The following is a 20,798-nucleotide window of genomic DNA, read 5'->3' as shown; positions in this document are numbered from 1 at the left end:
CTTGGACTACTTTTTCATAATTTATTTTCAGCAGCTACCAGAATTTACTCAGAGAATGCATTCAATTTTACTCGTTTTAATCGATAGGAAATTAGAAGTAGAACCGTTTCATCATGACTTCATGAATAAAGTTCTGATACCACGGCTTCATTTACATACATGCATTTGCAGATTTGTTAGTCCAAATTAATTACAGACATCTATTGTGAAAGGGTACACTTTTCACTCTCCTGTCTATTTTCACAATTTGTTATACATGTAATCTGCAAAATTTAAAGCGCCAAAAATGTAACTGCTGTTAAGTTTACCGAGTTATATTAACTGAAGAAAAAAAATTGTTCAAACAACAGGCAAATTCAACCCCCCCCCCCAAATAAGGGTGTACATGTACTCCATATCAGATGCACATGTACCTTAATTGACGAGCATACTCAGGATGCCCCTTTAAGGCTCTTGGCCGGGAGATTCCTTTTGTCACATGATGTGAAGATGGCCAATAGGAGATGGGGTTTCCCAATTAATGGTTCGTCATTTGGCGCCAGTCCATTTTGTGTTTACATCGTGCGCATACGTGCTCGGTGCATGTACATGTACATGTCACGTTCAGTTCACGTACTGTACATGTATGTACTGTACATGTACATTTACATGTACTGTACGTGTACCTGCACCCAAACGTGTGGACTTTCAGCAGCCCACTGTGTGAGTGCGAATAGCCCATTTTGACAAGTACGAGCGCGGGCTTGGTTGAAGGGTGGTTAAGTCTGGAAGGCGGATGCTGGCAGTGTACACGACAGTTGAGATGGATATAACTTACTTCGAGTTTGCCATTTTTGAGGATAATTGTTAAACCCATATGATTTGCTGCAATAGTTGACCGGTCTAGCGCTACTGTACGATGAATGAAAATATCAGAAAAAGGTGAGACCCCCAGAAATTAAAAGAGGTTCTCAAACAAGTCTAGACGGCAACTTTGATTAAGTAGCTTAATGCCATTGAAGGGCTACTATATTGTACTTTTATCGTTTTGGTAGGGATTTCAGCAGTATTGCTGAATTCATTTGTTTGTACGTGAATATCATTAGATTAAAGTCTTTCTTTTGTTGAGATTATATGCGCTGTTTGAATAATAGTACACCAAGCTTTGATCGGTACCTTTTACGAGCCGAGGCAGAACATGAAAAGTCGATGTAGGTGTGTACTGGTGTATGCATCTTAATTGTGTTGAACTTGAAATGTCTTGCCTTCGAAGATCATCAGTAATTAAGGAAACTCATCTGTTTTATTTTTTAACTCTGACTAAATCTTTGAATGGTGAATGTATGGAGTGAGAATTTTGAGTGACACAAATTTTTATACATTTTTAGTCACTATTTTGGATTGTCGACTCGACTGTAGCAATAACTAATGATTGGCACATGCCACTCAGACCAATTTGTAATTAGCTATCTTTCCATCTGATTATTAAATTAAAAACTACATTAAAGTCCTAATTTTAAAATTCTGTGTTCAATCACTTTTCTTGAGTTAAAATATTTGGATAAATTTCAACAAATGGATCAAGTTTAAACTCAAGTAATTAGAAATCTCATACATCACGCAAGACCAGTATGTTATACAGACGTCAGTGAGTTTAGCGATTGCATCGAAGGGGTTGGTTGGCTGAATGAATTTGCAAGCCTGTGTTGAAATTTGTTGTATTTTATAATGAAAACAGACAATTTTATTCAAATAATTAAATTTAATGCATAAACATCAGCCTATTATTTTAAGACGTAGGCTTAAACCTTCCACCTTTCCGAACAAAATTGAAATTTTGCACAGCACTGAGTAGCCTACACTCTTTGCGGTGGAGTATTTATATTTCCCAAATCTGCGTCCTTGTAGAAAGAAAACGGGAAATAGAGGGGTACAACCTTAATATAAAAGGGTTTAATTGATTTTAATTTTTTTTGTTATGTGTAAAGAAAATGGAACATTTTAAATTCAAAACGTACGAACGAAAATTGTAAGCGAGTTGCCAACTGCGTGCCGTGGGTTCGCTGATGACTCTTCGTTGCAACCAGCTTTTTATGTTGGCAGCAAGGCCTGTTTCACATTGCGCGTTTGTCATTGTGAAAACACCGAAGTTTCTCTCAAAAAATGAATGGTAATTTTTGCCCAGAATAAATTCAATCATCACTCGTGTCGATGGTGAAGCGTAAGAAGGAACCTAGGGGAGATGAGACACCAGCCGACGCCGCGAAGAAGGGGTAAATTGGTCTCAAATTTTCATCCAAGATTTGCACCAATTTAGATTTGATCATAGACCTGATGTGTGACGTGCGTGCGCACTGGTAGTTTTCAGACGTGTTGACAAAAAGTGTCGACTTTTGCAAACAAATCTCATGAGTCTCACATCTTTAACCCTGTCAATAAGAGATGTGTAATTTTGGTTATTTTGCTAGGTTTGAGGCAGTTTTTGTTGATTGATTGGTAAGGAATATCCGTTATAGTGGTCTGATGTTTCACATCGTGCAAAGGAAGTGTTGTTCGAAAACAGACTGGATCGCCGTCGCCATCTTGAATTTTCAGTCTCTCGTCGTTTTACAACGCGAAGAATATGTAACTAATCTGCTCGATATTACTCTCAAGTTGGTTCGTTATTTCATAATTTTTAGGGTGCAGGTGCAGCCTGGGACAAATGAGGAAATTAGTTCGGATCGAAAAGTGATTCATCTGGAAGAATCGGCTGAAATGAAGGCGTCCCATATCGAGGGCGTTGTGTCCGAGAATGGACCAACACAGTCTACAGACACGACAGACTTGCCAGCGCCCGAGACTAAACAAGAGCAGCTTGCTCCAGTCCGGCCGCCGCTCAACCACCCGTTCCTTAGATCTAGTGTAAAAAGAAAGAAAAAAGAGCCAACACCCCCACCTTCGCCCCCCAAACCAGGTGAATTTTCAAATCTGTTTGTCGAAATATGTAAAATACTACATGCTTCTACATGTTGTCTATAACAGATGTGAACAAAGGTCATGCCAAAAACATGTGTTCACTGGGGGAACTGTTTGATTCGTAATTTATCATAGTTGAATGTTGTGCTCTTTTCTATATCCATGAAGATATCCTGGTTTTGTGTCTTATTATGAGGACGTTTAGGTGTTTCACGTATGTTTATGGATACTTAAAGCTTGTAGAATGACTCAGACGACTCATAAATGCTGTGAAGATGAGAAGAGAAAGAAATGGGATTTCGGCGTTAGTTGATGTATTTTATCAATGCCTGGCGTCATGTCAGAATTTTCCTAACCGTTGGAAAGAAAGTGCTCTTGAGTACACTTAACATTTTATGATCTGTTTCTCTTTCAAAGATGAGACAGAGAAAGCTGAAGTCAAGCCTGACAGGAAGAGATGCTGGGAGGCATGGAGTGATGGAGAAACAACGCTGTTCTTTGAAGCTGTTAATGAGGTGCATACCAAACATACAACGTTAACGTTATAGATACTGATTTTCCATTGTCTCTTGGTGTTGCTTTCACCATACAGGCTGTGTGCATGACCATATCCTCAAGTGGTGAAGCACAAACTTAATTGTTAGTTTTGGGCCTTCTAGCATAAGTATTTGAGAAGTGTTTGCTATCCTTTCTTTGAACTGTTACAGTATGGAAAAGACTTTGATGCCATTCAGAAGTACATCGATCAGCGACACAAGAAGCTTGGCTTGGCAGCTCATCAAGTCAAAAACAAAAACCAGGTACTTCTGTGTCCTGTCACTGACATGTTATTCCACCAACATGGTTGATTTTGGAATGTTGCGGGGAAATGTCTTGTAACTCAGATTTTGTTCAGAAAAATGTTTGAGAAATATTGGAGACTCTACACGTGCCAAAATGCACCATGATTTTAGACAAGTTACATTTTTGGTGGCAACTTGTAGCTGTTCTTGTTCTAATTGAAACCCTTGTTTCCGACATGCATTGTATAAAAGGTTAGTCAATGAAGTATAGTACAAATGGGCATAGACGTACACAAAACTTGTTTAGATCCCAATTATTTGGTGTAAATTTGCAGGTGAGGCATCTCTACTATAGAACTTGCCACAAGCTTTTCACCTTCATCTCACCCAAGCCAGGTCAGTTCAGTTTTAATCAATCTTGATGTTATCCTCAAAATAATCCGTTACTGAATGTGAGCATTTCCGTTGAATCTGTTCCCATTCACATTACCTTTTAATGAGTTTGGAGGAATGGAGTTTGGAGTATGAACAAGTCACAACATATTATTCAAGGGTTAGAATTTCATGCTGACTAAATTGACTACTAGATATATGCTATGGAAAAAAACAGTCATTATTTATTTTGTTTCATTCTCAGACAAATTCTACAAAAAATGTTTTAGTAAGAAAATAAATGTATTTTTTCATCTTTCAGAACATATTTTTCTGTTTTGGTATTCATAGATAACCGTTGTAAGCATTGAAAACAAAGTTCCTTTTTTTTGAAAGTTCAAACTGTGGTGAGTTCTGTTGTATTTCCATCCCCAGATCAAGAGAGGACAGTCAGTGAACTTTTTGCCCTTATCAACTTTGGTGAGCTAAGGAAGAAACTGAATTTGAAGGGAGGAATCACCCGAAAAGTGGGACAGAGACTCAATCAACTCGTCACTACAGGGTGAGTTTAGAAATTCCCTCACATGTGTAGGAACTGCTATCATCAGCTTTTGAGCTAAAACTTTCAATAAACTTAAGGGGAGACCCTCAAGTTCAGTTTGGTCTTTACATTCAAGAAAATCGGTATACATGATAGTAGTTCAGTCTCATTCTGTAGTCATCTGTCATACGAGCTTTCCTTAAAAGCCCACACTTAAACAGGATGTAATTTCTGTCTGCAACATCTATCAGAAAATTTTGGTCTTGAAAATGGCTGATGCACTTCCAACAATGTCATTCAAGCATGAGTTCATCCCAACAGTGATATGGTTTCTTGGCATTCTCGTCATGGCGTAATGAATTCAGGGAAGGTGGATAAAGTCTCAATCTTAATCTTCTCTTAATCTTCTGGTGAATGCTTAAAATAAAGGACATTTCATGGCATTGTTCTACTGCCATTTCATAGGAAAATTGCCAGTGCTATCACTCTGTATGTACTCAGTCAATAAAGATGTCTTGAAGCGACACTAATATGGTTCTTATTTACTGTGACAATTTGTAGGCAAACTGTGATTCGTGTTCGTGGCCAGAACCGACGAGTTAAAACCCCTCTCTGCAAGGCTCTCAGAAAACTCAAAGGTGAGAAGTGATGCACGGTACACAAAATTCATACAGGTTCTTAGTAAAAGTACAACAGCTTTGTTGCTGATTGCTATTAAAACTGACAAGAAAACAGGGGAAACATGACACCTTGCTAGATAGTGCTGTTGAAAGATGGTTGAACTTTCTTAACCATTTGCATGCTGTGGACTGCTGAACAGATAGCCAACACATCAATATTGCATCTTACTACTTTGTGTACACAGAAGTTCTCCTGTTTGACAACTACTTGTAGCCTGGAAGAATTGATTAACTAGTTCCTTTTGAAATGTAATTTTTGCACTTTGTTATTGTGACTGATTTGTCAGGTGATGAAAACAAGTCAGACCCATATAAATTACCCGCTCATGTCTTGATGGAGTTACAGCCCAGGAACAACAAGGCATGGGCATCAGTGCAAGGCACAGCACACAACCCAAGAGTAAGGTGAGATGTGTACACAGAAAATATTGTCACCAGATCTTGATGGGCTGGGTTGCCGGTAGCTGTGATTGGTAACTGTGTTTGCCCAACCTGCTTGTTCTAATTTCCTTTTGTAGTTAATTGTCTTGCTCTAAGACACTAGCATTAGGAATTCCTCTTGGGATTTGATTCCATAATTAAAGACAATGTCATGGTCTGTGGCTCGGACCTCAAGGCGTAGCTGAATCTGCAAATAAACTTATTAAGTTGCCTCTACCGTTGGAACCCTTTCCTTGAAAACTTAGTTTATATAAATGTTTTCCTACTTTGTCTTCACAGATTAATGATTTCTCTCAAGAAGAATCTAAGTAGCATCATTAGCTATCTCAATGAGAAGTGGACACCTCATCGCTCAAAGCTTGTATCCTTACAGCCCCAAAATCATTTCCATTAAAAGATTGACCGTGAAGTTGTTTCCATGTATACGTAAACTCAGAGTGCGAAATTACACCAAAAAAAACGAAAAAGCTCGAGCCATAACTAAGGGCTGCGTTCAAGTGAGCTACTCGTGTTTGGCAGGAGTAAGACCCACAGGTCAACAAGGGTATACTCCCATCACACATACAGAAATTTAATGCGTGCGCACAACACTCAGGTTGAACTGGAAGAACCGCGCGAATGCAGCCAACCATTACTGGTCCATATTGCCTGGTACCCAGGTTATGTGTCATGCATGGGTTATCACAGAAAATTGAACATTGGTTGACAGCATGACCTATGTTTTATACGATGCACCAAGAATTATGGGGCGATTTCATGTGTGCATATAAAGTATACACGTGTTCATACACGCGTAATCCTAGGTGACATAGGCTGGTGATGAGCCATCATTCCTGATGAATGCCTTGGGTGTAATTAACGTAATTCCAACACAAAACTAATAATAAATTGGACACCATAATCCCACATGCTGTGTTGATATTTTAAAGGCTGTTATTGATATGTTGGTCAGACAATTTTCCAAGTATCTTTGATTTTGTTCGGACAAACACAATAAGTAAACACTCTGTAAACTGAAGTGAGTAAGCGCATCTCCAATTTCCTTTGTTGTATTCGTTGAAGGGAGACAATGCTAATATTTTGTTACTGGAGCCATGATAGATGAGATTTGAAGCTTTTCATGGTGGAGGTACCAAGTAAACTTGATAGGTTTGCGGTAGCACCATGGATATATCTTTTTTAGTGTGGGGTTCTGAAAAGAACCGGTGGTACTCAATGTTTTGGACAGTATGCTCTGTCTGTCGTCAGGAGCCATGCTTATCTGAAAATAACGTATTGAAATGAGTTGAAATCAAGGTGGGGGGTGTGCGTGATCTTTCTAATGCACATAACTAATCCCGGAAGATGAGTCCTTCAGAACCATTTTTTTGATATTCTCATGTTTATCTCTCTCCGCCTAACTTTGTAGACTTTATTGTCACCTTAACTTGTCGCATGTTGCAGCTGAACACACTGAAGCCTACAGGTGAGTTGAAAGATTCTCTGCGGCTACGGCTGGTGCTTCCAGAAGGAGTAGAAGTGACGCCCCATAATCAGGTGACTGGACGCTATATGCACAGTGACAGCAGAGCTGTTTTTTCATTGGATACTGAAGCTCGGGTCACCAAGGCTGTAGCCGCATCCAAGGCTGCCAAGATCCAACGTGCAGCGGCTGGAAATGTTGCTATGCCATCAACTCGCACTCCAACCGGGAGTAGCCTGGATTGCACCAAAGATGTCCCCGGGTTGGACAAAACAGCAGCTGACAAGGCTAACTGTGACAGTACCACTGCGGGGGGCAAACCCAGAAAGTACAAACCCCGTAAGAAGGCTAAACTTGCCAAAATAGAAGAGTGTACCAATGATGTGGGGGACCAGGAAGTGCAACTGGTGAACATAGTAACCTCAAATCACGGTAGAAAATCGGAAGACTTGGAATCCATGGAAATCAGCAAGAGCGATTCATCCAAGAGTCCTGTGAAACCAGAGGTGAATGAAACAGAGAAAATTGAGACAGAAGAGGCAGTGCAGGCAAATGCAGAGAAAGAGACAATTCCTCTGAAGGAAATGGAATGGACAGTGGCGCCAGCGAAGGAATTTACCAAAGATGAACAGTTGATGGGAGAGCTATCAGCACAGAACTCCAAGAATCTTACCATGACGGATATTTATTTAATGGTAAGTCGGCAGGGCTATAACGAAGACATGTATTTACATTAATGGCATCTTTAGAGAACTATAGAGATAGCTTCTTGAGTTGCACACAAGACTGGAGAGAAGGCTCAGTTTATGTGCACTAAAATCAAGTGTTTATTTGTAGTAAGATGTTGAAGGGAATAGTTATTGAGCAGTGTCATCTAAAACTCCATTGTACAATGTGTAATATTACTTGTATTGGATTTTCTCTGATATGAGTGGCACAGCTGTGCAATCAGTGCAGTTACACAGTGACTTTGTTTTAGTCAGTCCTGAATGCTTTTCACATTGAAGTCCTATTCTATTTCAACGTGGTAAACCCTGACTAAAATTCAGCAGCACTAGGATTTGATTACAAACCACAGTGAGCAGTTTCCAAGGAATAACAGACACTGCAAAAAAAGGATCAAAACCTAAAGAAATGGGGAAAAAATGATAATAACTACAGATGCTTGAACGGTAACATACAAAGACTTCTTTTGCTTTTTTTACCTTTCTATCTACAGTTGAATATGCCAACCCGTTTAAAGTTCGAGTATGAGTTTGTGAAGGATGACAGTGGCTCGGGTAATAACAAGTCTTCCAGTGAGTCTAATCTCCTGCATAAACTGTTTGCAATCGCCAGCACAGAGTTCACGGACATCAGGAAACCAAGAAGGGTATGTTGCTAGTTGCGGTTAAATGTTCTAACTATGAGATGTGCATTGTAAATTACAGTAATACGGATTATGACGGGAGACATTTGTAATCCAACCTAACAAAATGTGTCGCAAGTCATCACAGCCACTTCTGATTTAAAAGATTAAAAAGAATGTTGCACAACGTAATTCAGTTGGAACCCTCAACATTTTTCATCCACATGTGTATCCTCATCAGGATGCCAAACTGAATGGCACATCAAAACGGAGAGCTCAGCTTGATTTTTTTTTACGTAAAGTAAAACACAGTTACTTTAGAAAAATCATTGCTAACATTTTTGTCTTTCAGAGTGTCTCTGTTGGCACAGTAACATCTCCTCCACGCTTCAATGCGATGCCAGGCACCAATGCAACGCCGCCGTCTAAGGCCTCCTTCATTTCTCAACTCTCCAAGAGCCCCAGCAATGCACGAGGCCAGAGAAGTGCCACCAGCAATGGCATGATGCGAGTCAACTCACGACCTACAGCCAAGCCCAGTGGTGGGGGAAACGCTAAGGATAAAGACAGTGGAGTGTTTGTTACACCTGCTGTACCATCGCCGCAGCCTCACTGCCTAGCCTCAGTGGAGTCCTCAACCACTGCAGCAGAGAAGCTGTTCATGGCACAAATTGAATCACTGCAGGTATGAGGAGAGCATATACATCAGTTGTGTAGTGTCTTCAAGTATTCAAGTGGATAGCATAAGAAATGACTAACAGACAGTAATTTGGAAGACAGTTTGCTTCAATTTTTTCTTTCAAAATTTGCTGTATTAAAGATGTGAAAAAAGATATCTTCAATACATGTCAGATCTTTCGCTGAAATATTTTGATTTGTACTTATCTACAAAAATTTCTCTCTGCAGAAGCAGCCAACTTTCCTTAAGCCAAACAGCAGAAGAGGCAGAAAGCCTCTGGTTGTACAGGTAAACATACTGACAACTTAAATGTATTGCTTTGTGCTAAACCTAAATTAGTGTGTCTGCATTCATGACTCAGTGCCAGTAAGTGATTATTCTCGTTGATAAATGCATATTAATTGGGTGATTCCTCTCATTTTCCTCATGAAAAATGGAGAAGTTTGGAAATATTTCCAGTTGCCATGAGGTATGGTGGAATACATCATGATGCTGATGGAGTATTTTAACATTCCTGTTTTATCTGGACGTCTGTTGGAAGCATGCTTTCATCCATTGGAAACCAACATTTACCATTTATTCCTTGTAGGAATGGGCTTTTCTTATTTACTTTGCATGCTTATGAGCTTCAAGCATTCTGGACTTGAAGATGATAAAAAATAGTTGTGATGGTCATCAGTTTTCACGACTTGAAAGTTCAAGTAATGTTGCCTTTTTTCCCCAAATTTCTACAGAGAACATTGCTACCCAGACCCCAGTCTGAGCACAAAGGTCCTACGAGGCACATGATGTCCATGTCTAAAACTGGTCAATTCACACCAGTCCAGCTGGCTATTCCAGACAGTGTCTGTCAGAAGACCATAGTGCGACCAGTCCCTATCGCCCCAGGACCAGCTGCTGCTGGTTCTCTGTCAGGCAGTGCATCCTTGGCAAAGGCTAAGCCAAGTAAGTCGGATCAGATGGATTTTGTTCAAGTCAGGTGGTAGGATTTCCATAAATTATGATTTTTACAGGAAAAGTGTAAGATACATCTTGTCAAGTTCCACTGTTAAACCCTGTAATGCTTCTAGAATTCGTAGTGTCCTCCATCATCTGATGCATTTCACCTAAAGCCAGAGTGTTTCAGTTGTCTCCTCCCATGCCCTCCAGGTAGGAATACTAGCAGGTATTTCAGCCTAATTAACATGGTGATTTTGATCTCACCATTCAGGCAAGGCATCCATGCCATCCAACACAGATGGTACCAGCAGTCCTGTTGTCAGCTACGTTGCATCATCTGTTAGCTCTAAAGGCCCATCAATGGTTGCTTCACCCCTCAGTGCTCCCTCCCCTGTGTCCTCTCTTGCCTTGTCCACGCCCACAGCCTTGCTCCCAGGAGGTGTGGCCCCAATGAATGAGGTAGGTGGATAGCTCACAGACAAATATGTAGCATATTCCTGGTTTCGGATGTTTCTTTGAGTACAATCTGAGAAGAAATTTTCCAGCCTTTGGAGTTGGTTAAGACTGAAAGCCCAATCTACATATTATTAGCCTTGTAACGGCAGTTGTTTCAAAGCTAAGGCACTTCTTTTCTCTCCTTTTTTGAATAGATTGAAGCAGCCAGTGCAGCAGCAGGTATAGACATCACCCTGAGACCTAGCCCACCGGAGCACACACAGCCAGCCCACCTATCACCCCTGCCAATAAACACATCCTGTGTCCCTTGCACTGAGCCCACCAAGACCCCCATGCTGAACCCCAGCCCCCAGATCATCGATGACACTATGGAGATTGTGTCAGTCACTCCCAGCAGCAGCTTTGAAATGCCCGAGACTAGTGCAACTCTGGGCACAGGGGGTACAGTGGGCCAGAATTTTGCAATCCCTGCTCCTAACTTGTCATCATTGCTGGAGAATTCATTGCCCTCATCTGCTGCTGCAGGTGGTGGAGATGGTCTAATGGACATACCCATGGGTTCAGAGTCATTCACTGGTAAGATTCTTCTCTCTGAATTTTTTCCTGTAACAAGGATATGACAGTTTGCCATTGAATCAAGTGGCCTTTTCAGACCTGTGTCTTATAGTTACTGACCGAAATTACATCGGATAATTGCCACATCATTTTTCTACAGTATTCTGGTCGGACGAGTCAATCTGATGTCAAAGCTGAATTCTGTGTCAAAAAGTTTGAAGAACTGCCTTGAGATCTCTGTTGACAGTTTTCATCAATTTTTGTGCAATGCAGTCTAGAGATGTTTTTGATATAGGAATGAATCTGCTTACCATAACTTCTGGAAGACAGGCCGTGGCTTACACATTGATTCTTACGCTGAAAAATTTCCATATGGCTTATACCCTGGGCGGCTTATATGGCAACATCTCAAGAATGAACTCAGTCACAGACGCCATGCCCTGATCAGCGCAGCCTAGCCTAGGTCACAGGCCAGCCGGCTGGCCACACATGCAAGCGATGTGAAGCTCAACAAGGCAGTCATGCTTTCCCGCTACAAAGTCGAAGCGCACCACGTTAATACTCTACATGTACAAGTGCTTCATGACATGACATCATGCACCATAGTGCAATCTATACGCCAGTGTGGGTAATACGTTGACTTCAAATCTTAATTTGCAGATATTTGCGTGGTGCAGCTTATACTCCAGGCGGCACATATTCTGAAGATTTAGTTACATGTGGCCAGGTTTTTATCCACAAGCTATTGCCACTGTTGTATTCAAAAATCTAACCAAAATTGTAATTGTAGATATAACTTCAGTGGCAATAAAAAGTTCAGTGTGAATCTGAGGAATGGAGGATTTTCCAATGCTCTGTATTATAGTGTGTTATATTTAATACAACTAACAATCTTGTTTATTATTTCCTCTACATAGGCTTCAACCAGCAGCTTTCTCCAAACACTAGTAACCCCAGCGTTATGTTGCCCTCTATGTCCCCAGTGCGTGGGTCTGGTACCACAACTCCACCACTGCACATATCTAGTCCGTCCTCATCCCCATTCAAGCTCAATTCTCTCAGTCCAGACAACCAGTGGCTCAATGGAGAGGTAATTCCATTTTTTGTATTTTTTATAGCTACAAACAGTTACAGTAAAATGACTGTAACAAATAGCTTGAGTAAAACTCAAGACAGGTGAAACAATTTTTCTAAGTCAAACTGTCAGTAATTAGAATCAACAACTTGTGAACAATGTTAAATGACTGGATTGCAAATTCAAAAGATCCACGGCCTGATGGCATTGAGGCACTAAGCTGAAGACTTTCCTTGGCAATTTACAAATAAGGAGATAATAGACTATTTGTTGCCTGTACTCAGTGAATTTGGGGATTGATGCCATAACATTTCCTGCACTTGGTTTGTTTATGTCACCAGTTTTCCTGGACTCTTGCAAAAACAACACGGCAACACACTGATTCAAATATGTACAAATACACACCTAATTTTTTTCAAAGTAACTATACACAATTTGGAACTGCAGGGAAATCTCTACTTTTGAAATATTCTGAGTCACCTAAAAATAGGTCTCAAATAGTTCAATGCACGGTACCAGGATCCAGGAAATGAATTTTTTATAGAATCGCTTTGTGTGTATCTCTGTACTCTTCTTCCATGCATGAAGACTGTTTGATATTTTTTTTGAGTTACATGAACTGAATGGTGCAATTTTTCAAACATTAAAAATTGACCAAGCATTTCTTGACAAGTGATGTAAATCATTTTGATGTAAATCCAGGAAGACATGGTTCAGGTTGCATGTTTTCTTGTTCAAATTGTGAACCCCAAATTTGCTATCCGGGAACATTAATGTGAAAGGATTTTTGCTGGATTATTGCCATATACTTAAACAGCAATAAATTGCCAAAGAAAACAAAATCTGCCTTAGCAGTGATTAAAAAAAATCTAGAAATATTCTGTGCACAAATAAGTGCAACATTAAGATTCAGTGCCTTGGATGACATCATAGTTGTGCTCATGAATATGCCAATATACATTGGCATAAAATAGCATTAGCATAAAAACCAAAAAAGCATAAAAATATGGGTTACAATTGCACAACAAAAAATTAAAATAAGGTTTATTGAAACCCAAAGATGCAACTTCAAGGGTTTTAGTAAAAGTTATAAAATATTTCTATTTCCTGGTTCTTTTATATTAGTGAATCACTTCCGCTAATTACAAATCTGAAAAGTTAAAACTGACCAGTTTCTATTTTATACTGTTCAACTCCTCCAATCAATGGAAGATGCTCAATTCAATCAATATCAGCAGTTCAAATCCATTAATTCACATCATATACAGTTGTCAGCAATATGTTCAACTTTTCCTTAATTTCAAAATCAGTCTAAAATTCTGATCAACAGGTTAGTCCTCTAATTGAGCATTTTATTAATTAACCTTCTCAATACTCAATCCAGTCGTACGTGACAGCACGAAACTCAAAGTTGCATTAAAGTAGAATATTCTCAATTTCCAAGCAAAACAAAACCTTTCATAAATTTAACAATCAATGCCAAAATCGAGTCACCATATCACTTGTAAATTAACAACAAAGTGAAACAGGGTTTACAAATATCAAGAATCAAATACGACACATTTTCCATGAAAATCACCAACTCAGTGAAATTATCGAGAATTATTAGGAATTTAATAATAATAATAAATAAAGGTTTTATAGGAGATTCGAATGGTCCTTGTCACAGCTGTGGTAGTTTCCTCGGACACCCATTGTCCAAGTCACAGGGCAAAGACAGGGGACGGGATGATGCTGCAGAGAATTATCAGGTTGTTGCAAAGACATCTGCAGGTTGTGGAATAGGCTTCACTCGGCAAGTGGAACAGTGACTGCTGAAGCCAACTCTTAGGCCTCACAAGTTAGCTGGGTCCCAAGGACATCAGTGCTCCGCAGACCATATACATCAACACACAAATCCGTGACTGCTTTTGTCATGCCAACTTACGTTTGTCCAAGCTTTGCCCAAGACTTTGCAGAGCCAAAATCATCTGTGCTGATAGCCAAGGGACAGCATGAGCTAACCAAAATGGCTATGTCAGTATGAACTCAAAACACCACGTTCCTTCTACCGCAACATGTAGCAAATCTCACCCACGCCCACTTCCATCCAACCTTATGTACACACATCTACATTCAATGACTAATAAGGATGCACTCGTGCACGCCCATGCATTCCACTACTAGACCGGAGGGCTAAACAAAAGACAGAATTTGGGTTAAACTAGGATTACTGTAACCAACAACAACCATGTTCCTAAAAGAGAAGAAACTCATTGAAAAAAAGAAAATATTTATTTCATCTAATTCAGTTGTGACAGTTTACTTTTATGGCTTGTGTTGTGATAATTAAAATTATCCAATCCTGCATATATGTTACTCTTTGTCACTAGTGAGCAGCATTTACATGGGCATAGACTTATAAGAAATGTAACATTTCTCTCACAAGAGGATTAATTGATTGATTCGATAAATTCCCACATGCATGGATCCCTTTCAGAATGTGGACATTTCACTGAGCAGCATCCTTGCCAATCTTGAGTCTCCTGAGAAGAAGGAGAGACACAGCATCATCAGCTCCACCTCTGGTTCATTAACCATCCCCCAACCCAGCCTCATGATCGAATCCTCCAGGGATTCCTCCATGTCCAAAGATGTGAGTACATCAAATTTCCTACAACATGTCCTACATTCTTCCCTGACATTACAGGGAGCCATTTTAAAGTTTGGGTATTGCACAATATTTTGAAGTAGATGGAAACTGGAAACATGTTTATTTTAGCATTTTATTATGTTACACACGGCACCTCTCCTATCAGCATGCGTTGTTCAAAGTAATTTTGTACCCATTTGAAATAAAATACATATGACTATGGGTATTTTTCCCCCACTTCATCCTCCAACTTGTTAAAAATTTGTTGTATTTAGCCACACGTTCTTCCCTTTTTACACAACCCGAGTTTGTGCTTTTTATTGCTTTCTTGTTTGCCACATCAGGTGGACACTCATTTGCAATATATGATGAATGAGAACAGTGTAGACTATGTGGCAAAGTTTGCTGACCTAGCTGCTCAAATAACGGCTCAGCAGGAGGCACAGAAGGAGACAACAGTCAGCCACTGAGGGAAAAGTCAAGTAAGTTCTCACTGCCATTACTGCCACTGCATTACAAAATGGGAATGAGGGCTACAGGAATTGAGATAGGATGTTAAGCTTGCCTTGTTAGTTGAAAACCCACTGAGGTTGTCATTTCCACATTCAGGGCTGTTCCCTCCTCCCTGTGAGGAAATATGCCCAGCTCTTTGGATATGTGCCTGCTGTTGTTGTTTGATCATTAATGTGGTTACCGTTAAGATCATGGCAGATGTAAAGTCCACGCATCCTACATGTGTCTTAAATTCACGAGATGTTGTCTGGGTGTCCTTGTTCTGGACCCCCCAAAAAGCATAGATGACCCATTCAGAGGTGAAATTTTATCATCAGTTGATGAGTTCTTGGTGCTATGTACTGCTCTAAGATAGGTGGAACAAAGGTTGCTTTGTGAGATAAACCACTGTTCACAAAAAATTGGTTACAGCCTCAGGATGAAGTGATGTTCCACTGCAGCGGTATATGCTGTTAATGAAATGATACAGTGTTGTCCAGAGTGATAAGGGGCAGGAGGTGGGGAGAATTTAATGGTCTCATTGTCAAAGTATGGTGGTAAGATTTGGTCGGAGATAAAATTAAACCACAAACCTTTTTTTGTATCCATCATAGCTGTGCTGCAAGTTAAAGCTGAAATGTAAGGTTTTCTGCATCAGGTCTTGAGTTTACATAATTGGATACATAATTGCTACTTGCTGCTGTCAAGTGTAATTGAGTGTGAAGTTACACATTTTGGGATGATATTTTGATTTTGTAGGTTTTGTTCGTAAAAGCTGTGCCAAATACAAATATGAGTTAAATTGTAAGGCCGTGCAAGCCACAAGATGATCTTCATAATTTATTTTGTTAGAATTATTAAACAACTCACTGAAAGCACATTCTTTGTTTTGTTTAATTGGATTAGCCTCTGTTCTCAACATCCTCCAGCCCAGGAGGCAGGTTTATGTTACATAAACTTGTTTCAGTTCATGTTATTCCTTTGATCTAAAGTATTTATACTCACAAGACACGTTTCTACCCATTGCATGTGTACATTGCTACCTAAAGGCATGTCAAAATGATGAAAGCTTGAAAATGAAAAGAACGGGCCAATTGCAAATACATCCAAATTTGCACCATTATAATTTCAAATGATTTCTTTGGAAATAATATTATTCGACTGTTAATTCTCTGACAGTTATAATTATGTATTGTGCATATCTTAGCTCTTTTCTAATTATTTGATATATATCTTTTGTCACATGAATATATGTTGGAATGTATTCATGTAACTTCAATTGAAGTTCTTCTGAAGATTTCGTCTTTGCAAGTGACTCTTTGACTACAACAGAGAACTTGTTCTCCATTTTGAACTAGCGCTTTCATTAGATCAGTATTTCTGTGCTGTGTCATAATTAACTTCTACCATTTTGTGTTATTTATGAGCATTTTACATTTGCCCAACGTGCAATAAGTGTCATGTAAATACAATCCTTTATATTCAAAAGAGTGTCTTATTTGATCCTTTTTTGTGATATGTCAGTAGCCACCAGTATTCAAGAAACGTGGACAAAAAAATTGTTACAAGTATACACAGAATGAGAGATATGAATAATTAATGCCATTAGACTACCAATGGAAGTTGCTGAGCTTGCTATCAAGGAAAGGGGTACATGTTGCTGAGCAAAAGTTGAAGTTAGACTGCTAGTCCTCAGATTCAGCCAAGTGTTTCTTGAGACTTTGAAAGATCAGAACCAATGTTGCAAGGATTTCTCTGACAATGCAAGTTTATTGCAAGGGAAAGTGCTGTCAACACAAAATTGGTTGAAATTGAGACATCTCTGGTAATGATGGTGTTTTGCTCAGAAATGCCCCAAGCAGTTTATATTTCCAATATTGTCAATGCAGTGGAGTCACATTCCTGGCCTTCATGTTGACAGTATTTTGGTGCAGAATTTCAGTCAGAACTTACTTCTTAGTCATTCATAAGTTTGAAGTACGTCTTGTAAATTTGAAATTTTGTGAAAGTCTTCCAGGCAATTGTATTTAAAGTTTTGTACATGTATTTGTGAGGAAAATCTCACAGGTTTTGTGGACACTATGAGTTTTATAATTCCTTTTTTAAAGTGAGTGCAGTATTGCAAATTTGAGAGGGCGCTATTTAATCCCTTATCCCATGGTGATAGGGACAATCTCACACATTTTGTCTCAAATGACCTACAGTGTGTTTCATATGTGCTGTGTTGACTCTGAAATGACTCATTTAAGAAAAGACACATTGAATGTGCACTTTTACTTACATTGAAATTATAACAAAATGCAGAATAGTGTTTTGCCTGATAAAGAGGGGTAGGCTTTTCTTTTTTTCTCCTGCCCACTCTAGACTATAAAGGGAGAAAGTACCAAAGCACCATAACCAAAAATTTTGTGTGGTGTTTGAAATATAATTGATATTCCTACATTCTACTGTTGTCATGGGAATTTTCATAAATGTCAATCCTGTTTGTTGCTCTTTAACCCTAAAAAGAGCTGGGTTATTTTGGACCATCTCATGCTGGTGGGGGATTACATCCCCTCCCCCCCAAAAAATTGGCTATCCCACGCCTGATTTTTTTTAACTCGGTGTGCATGTAAAGACAGCCCCATGTACATGTATAATACAATTTCAACTCAATCTGACGTGCATTTTTAATGGTCATTTTAAGTTCAAGGCCACACATGTGCCTGCCTGGATACATTGTTGGTTACCCCGTCTTGGAAAATGGTGCTGCTTGAAAACAGTACCGGTAGGTTGGATTTTCCCAAAAGTGGTGTCAAAATGATTGCAAAAAGCTACTAAAAACTCCTAAAGACTCAGGTCATGACTAAAAGCACTGCATTGATATTGGGGGGAAAAAACATTTTTTTAACCACATTGAGGAAGTTCCATGCAGGGTTTGTGGACAAGTTTCTGAAAGGTATGCCCCCTTACAGAATGGCAACCTGTAAAAAAAAAATGAATATGTTTGTATTTGCGTACTTAACCTGACCCAGGATAATAAACCATGGGGTGTTGATTCATGTCGTTGTGATTCAATTGAAAATTCTGCTTCCATTCACTTAGTTCAGTTGAAAATGAAGTTGGAATCATTGAACTGGCACTGTTACATTACAGCTTTTCCTGCTCAGGAGACCAAAGATATTAAAGTGAAGTTGAAATGAAGAATACCTAAACAAACATTTGGAAACAGTGGAAGGAAGTTCTTCCTCTGTCAAAACTAGAATGATTAAGGCTACATGTAAACCAGAAGTAATATTTGTACATGTATATATTCCCAAATGTACTTTATATTATTATCAAACTCTTCAAGCAAATGTAATTTAGACTTGTTTTTCTATTTACTAATGCAATAGGCGACAAAACCTGTGCACCAATTAGAATCCTTCCACAAAATAAAGCAAAGTGGACCTTTAAGATATTTTGGGTAATTTTCCTCCTTTATTCATGTGGTTGTTGATGAAGAATGTAGAGTCCAGCATTTTGTTATTGGAAAGTCCTCGCCTCCTGGGTGTTTCAATTGTATCCCGTGCAAACTGCAGATAATTTGCTTTAAATGCTCCCTTTAAGAAATGTATGCACCCCTAGCTGCACGTTTAGTGGAATGTTTAGGTCAGAGTATGTATCAATTATTTTACCCATTTCCTCGGTGAAGATGGAGCTTCTTCGATCTCTTCAACAGGAGTAACAGGTTAGTTATTCCATGTTTATTAAAATGAAATTGCATTTTTTTTCAAGTGCTGCTGGATTACATTTTGATGTCAATATTTTTGTACTTTTCACCCCTACCCCTTACCTTCTTTTAGACTACCTACTTTAAACTACCAGCTACTTTAGAACACCAGCTACTTTTAAACCACAAGCTTCTCTTACACCACCTGCCAGTTTTGTTTTTGAACAACCAGCTAAAATTCTTATAGACTAGTAACTGGGGCACCAAAATGTGAATTGGAAAAGCCAAATCATTCCAAGTATTTGACATTCCAATAACACATTCTACACCACTCCAAAATTACTTTGTTTTTCCTTATGCATCAAATATTGTTACTGGTCAAATGCTAAAGCCAGTCATAAAAAAAACGAATGTATGCTTTTTATCATTACCAACTGAATGTTAACTATCTTCCTGGATTTTTGGCATATGCAATGATACTGTGGCGGTCTCCTCTTCTTCTTTACAGTCTGCTAACCGGTTGGGCCGGCCCACGTGAGCGAGCGGACAAGCTTTAGAAGGCCGGTGACACTGATCTGTTTTGGTGGCAATTTACATCCTGGCCTGCAGCACACCACTTGCAGCAACCACACCCAAGGGTCAGTTTCAGGCTCGACGGACGGGGACAATAACAACTGGGCAGATACAGTTCATACAGGGCCACATTTCTTCTTCATTCACAACAACAAGCGCCTTCACAAAGGCGCTTTACCTAACTTTCAACTATACTGTTCTTCAGCACAACGTTTTTAAGAAATTACAATGAGTGTGAATTTCTGATTCTTTAAGGATTCAAAATGGGCAGTTATAAAAACTGACTAATTTTCGATGTGACAATGTGATTAGCGATCAGTATGGTGATTTATGTCTCGATTATTTACATTACTATGCCAAGCTCACAGTTGAGTACCGTGCTTCTTACCTGCGCAAACGCACAAATAGGTTGTTAGGAATGCTGGTCTGCTCTGGTCGACCACCAGGCGGGAAGAGAAAGCGAGTCATGCCTGCCACGCGTTTTTATAGGGACTGCTAGGCTTAACTGGTACACTGAAATTATTATGCAAACAGACATACCTACAGCAGCTGGGAACCTTACACTTAAAATCCCAAAAACCGGTATCGATAGTATCGATACTGCATTGCGTTACAATATTTATTGCAACACACAGCTGACAAAACAATCTTAGGCCATATATTCAGAATGCTTTACAAGCATTCAGATTATAGAGGTATATTTTCATGAACAGAAACATGGAGAACAGAATAAGAAGAAAAGACATGGCAATAACTACACTTGATCCCGAAAAAGGATAAAACCCCCTCACAGGATACCACTGTGATGGTGGGGGTAACAAGGCTGCGCAGAAAGAGATTTCCTCCTCCCCAGAAATACAACACAGCACTCCCAAATCTTTTTATTTTTCATTCTTCATCAAATATCACAATTGGTTCAATGTGCAAAGGTACTCATTCAAAATAAAATTATCTCTTTCATTATAACTTAATGCTATATCTTTCTGGATTTTGAGGCACAAGTACTGACGTAACTTATTGCAATAAACAGCCCATACAAGAGTCTTAGGCAGTATGTGCATATTTCAATTGATCTATACAATTCTTGCTCCTTTAAGGGGATCTGAGGTGGCAGCAAGTCATTTTTGCAAGTCCAAGTCAGTC

General features: G+C 39.3%; 1 protein-coding gene across 4 annotated transcripts; it reads left to right on the top strand.

Annotated features, from left to right (window-relative positions):
- The first annotated feature begins 559 nt into the window (after window positions 1-559).
- LOC110983745 (protein cramped-like) lies at window positions 560-20,678 on the top strand. 4 transcript variants are annotated; one of them, XM_022243259.2, is made up of 20 exons: window positions 560-921; window positions 2,165-2,252; window positions 2,661-2,935; window positions 3,355-3,452; window positions 3,645-3,737; window positions 4,055-4,115; window positions 4,527-4,653; window positions 5,194-5,270; window positions 5,600-5,717; window positions 6,033-6,114; window positions 7,197-7,910; window positions 8,435-8,587; window positions 8,916-9,248; window positions 9,471-9,530; window positions 9,977-10,187; window positions 10,453-10,640; window positions 10,832-11,213; window positions 12,110-12,282; window positions 14,747-14,902; window positions 15,244-18,830. In XM_022243259.2, the coding sequence occupies exons 2-20, from the start codon at window positions 2,191-2,193 to the stop codon at window positions 15,367-15,369; spliced, it is 3,489 nt and encodes a 1,162-aa protein (XP_022098951.1). In that variant the 5' UTR covers window positions 560-921; window positions 2,165-2,190; the 3' UTR covers window positions 15,370-18,830. The 4 variants fall into 4 exon arrangements, with proteins under 4 accessions (XP_022098951.1, XP_022098954.1, XP_022098953.1 ...); XM_022243261.2 differs by lacking the exon at window positions 560-921 and adding an exon at window positions 19,591-20,678 and having other exon boundaries at window positions 2,044-2,252; window positions 15,244-15,381; XM_022243262.2 differs by lacking the exon at window positions 2,165-2,252 and having other exon boundaries at window positions 561-921.
- The last annotated feature ends 120 nt before the right edge of the window (window positions 20,679-20,798 follow it).

Source organism: Acanthaster planci, linkage group LG02, assembly GCF_054643075.1.
Source record: "Acanthaster planci isolate LZ-2023a linkage group LG02, COTS_SCS, whole genome shotgun sequence".
Lineage (NCBI taxonomy): Eukaryota > Metazoa > Echinodermata > Asteroidea > Valvatida > Acanthasteridae > Acanthaster > Acanthaster planci.
The sequence above is the reverse complement of the archived record's forward strand: the minus strand, read 5'-3'. Positions and strand labels throughout refer to the sequence as shown.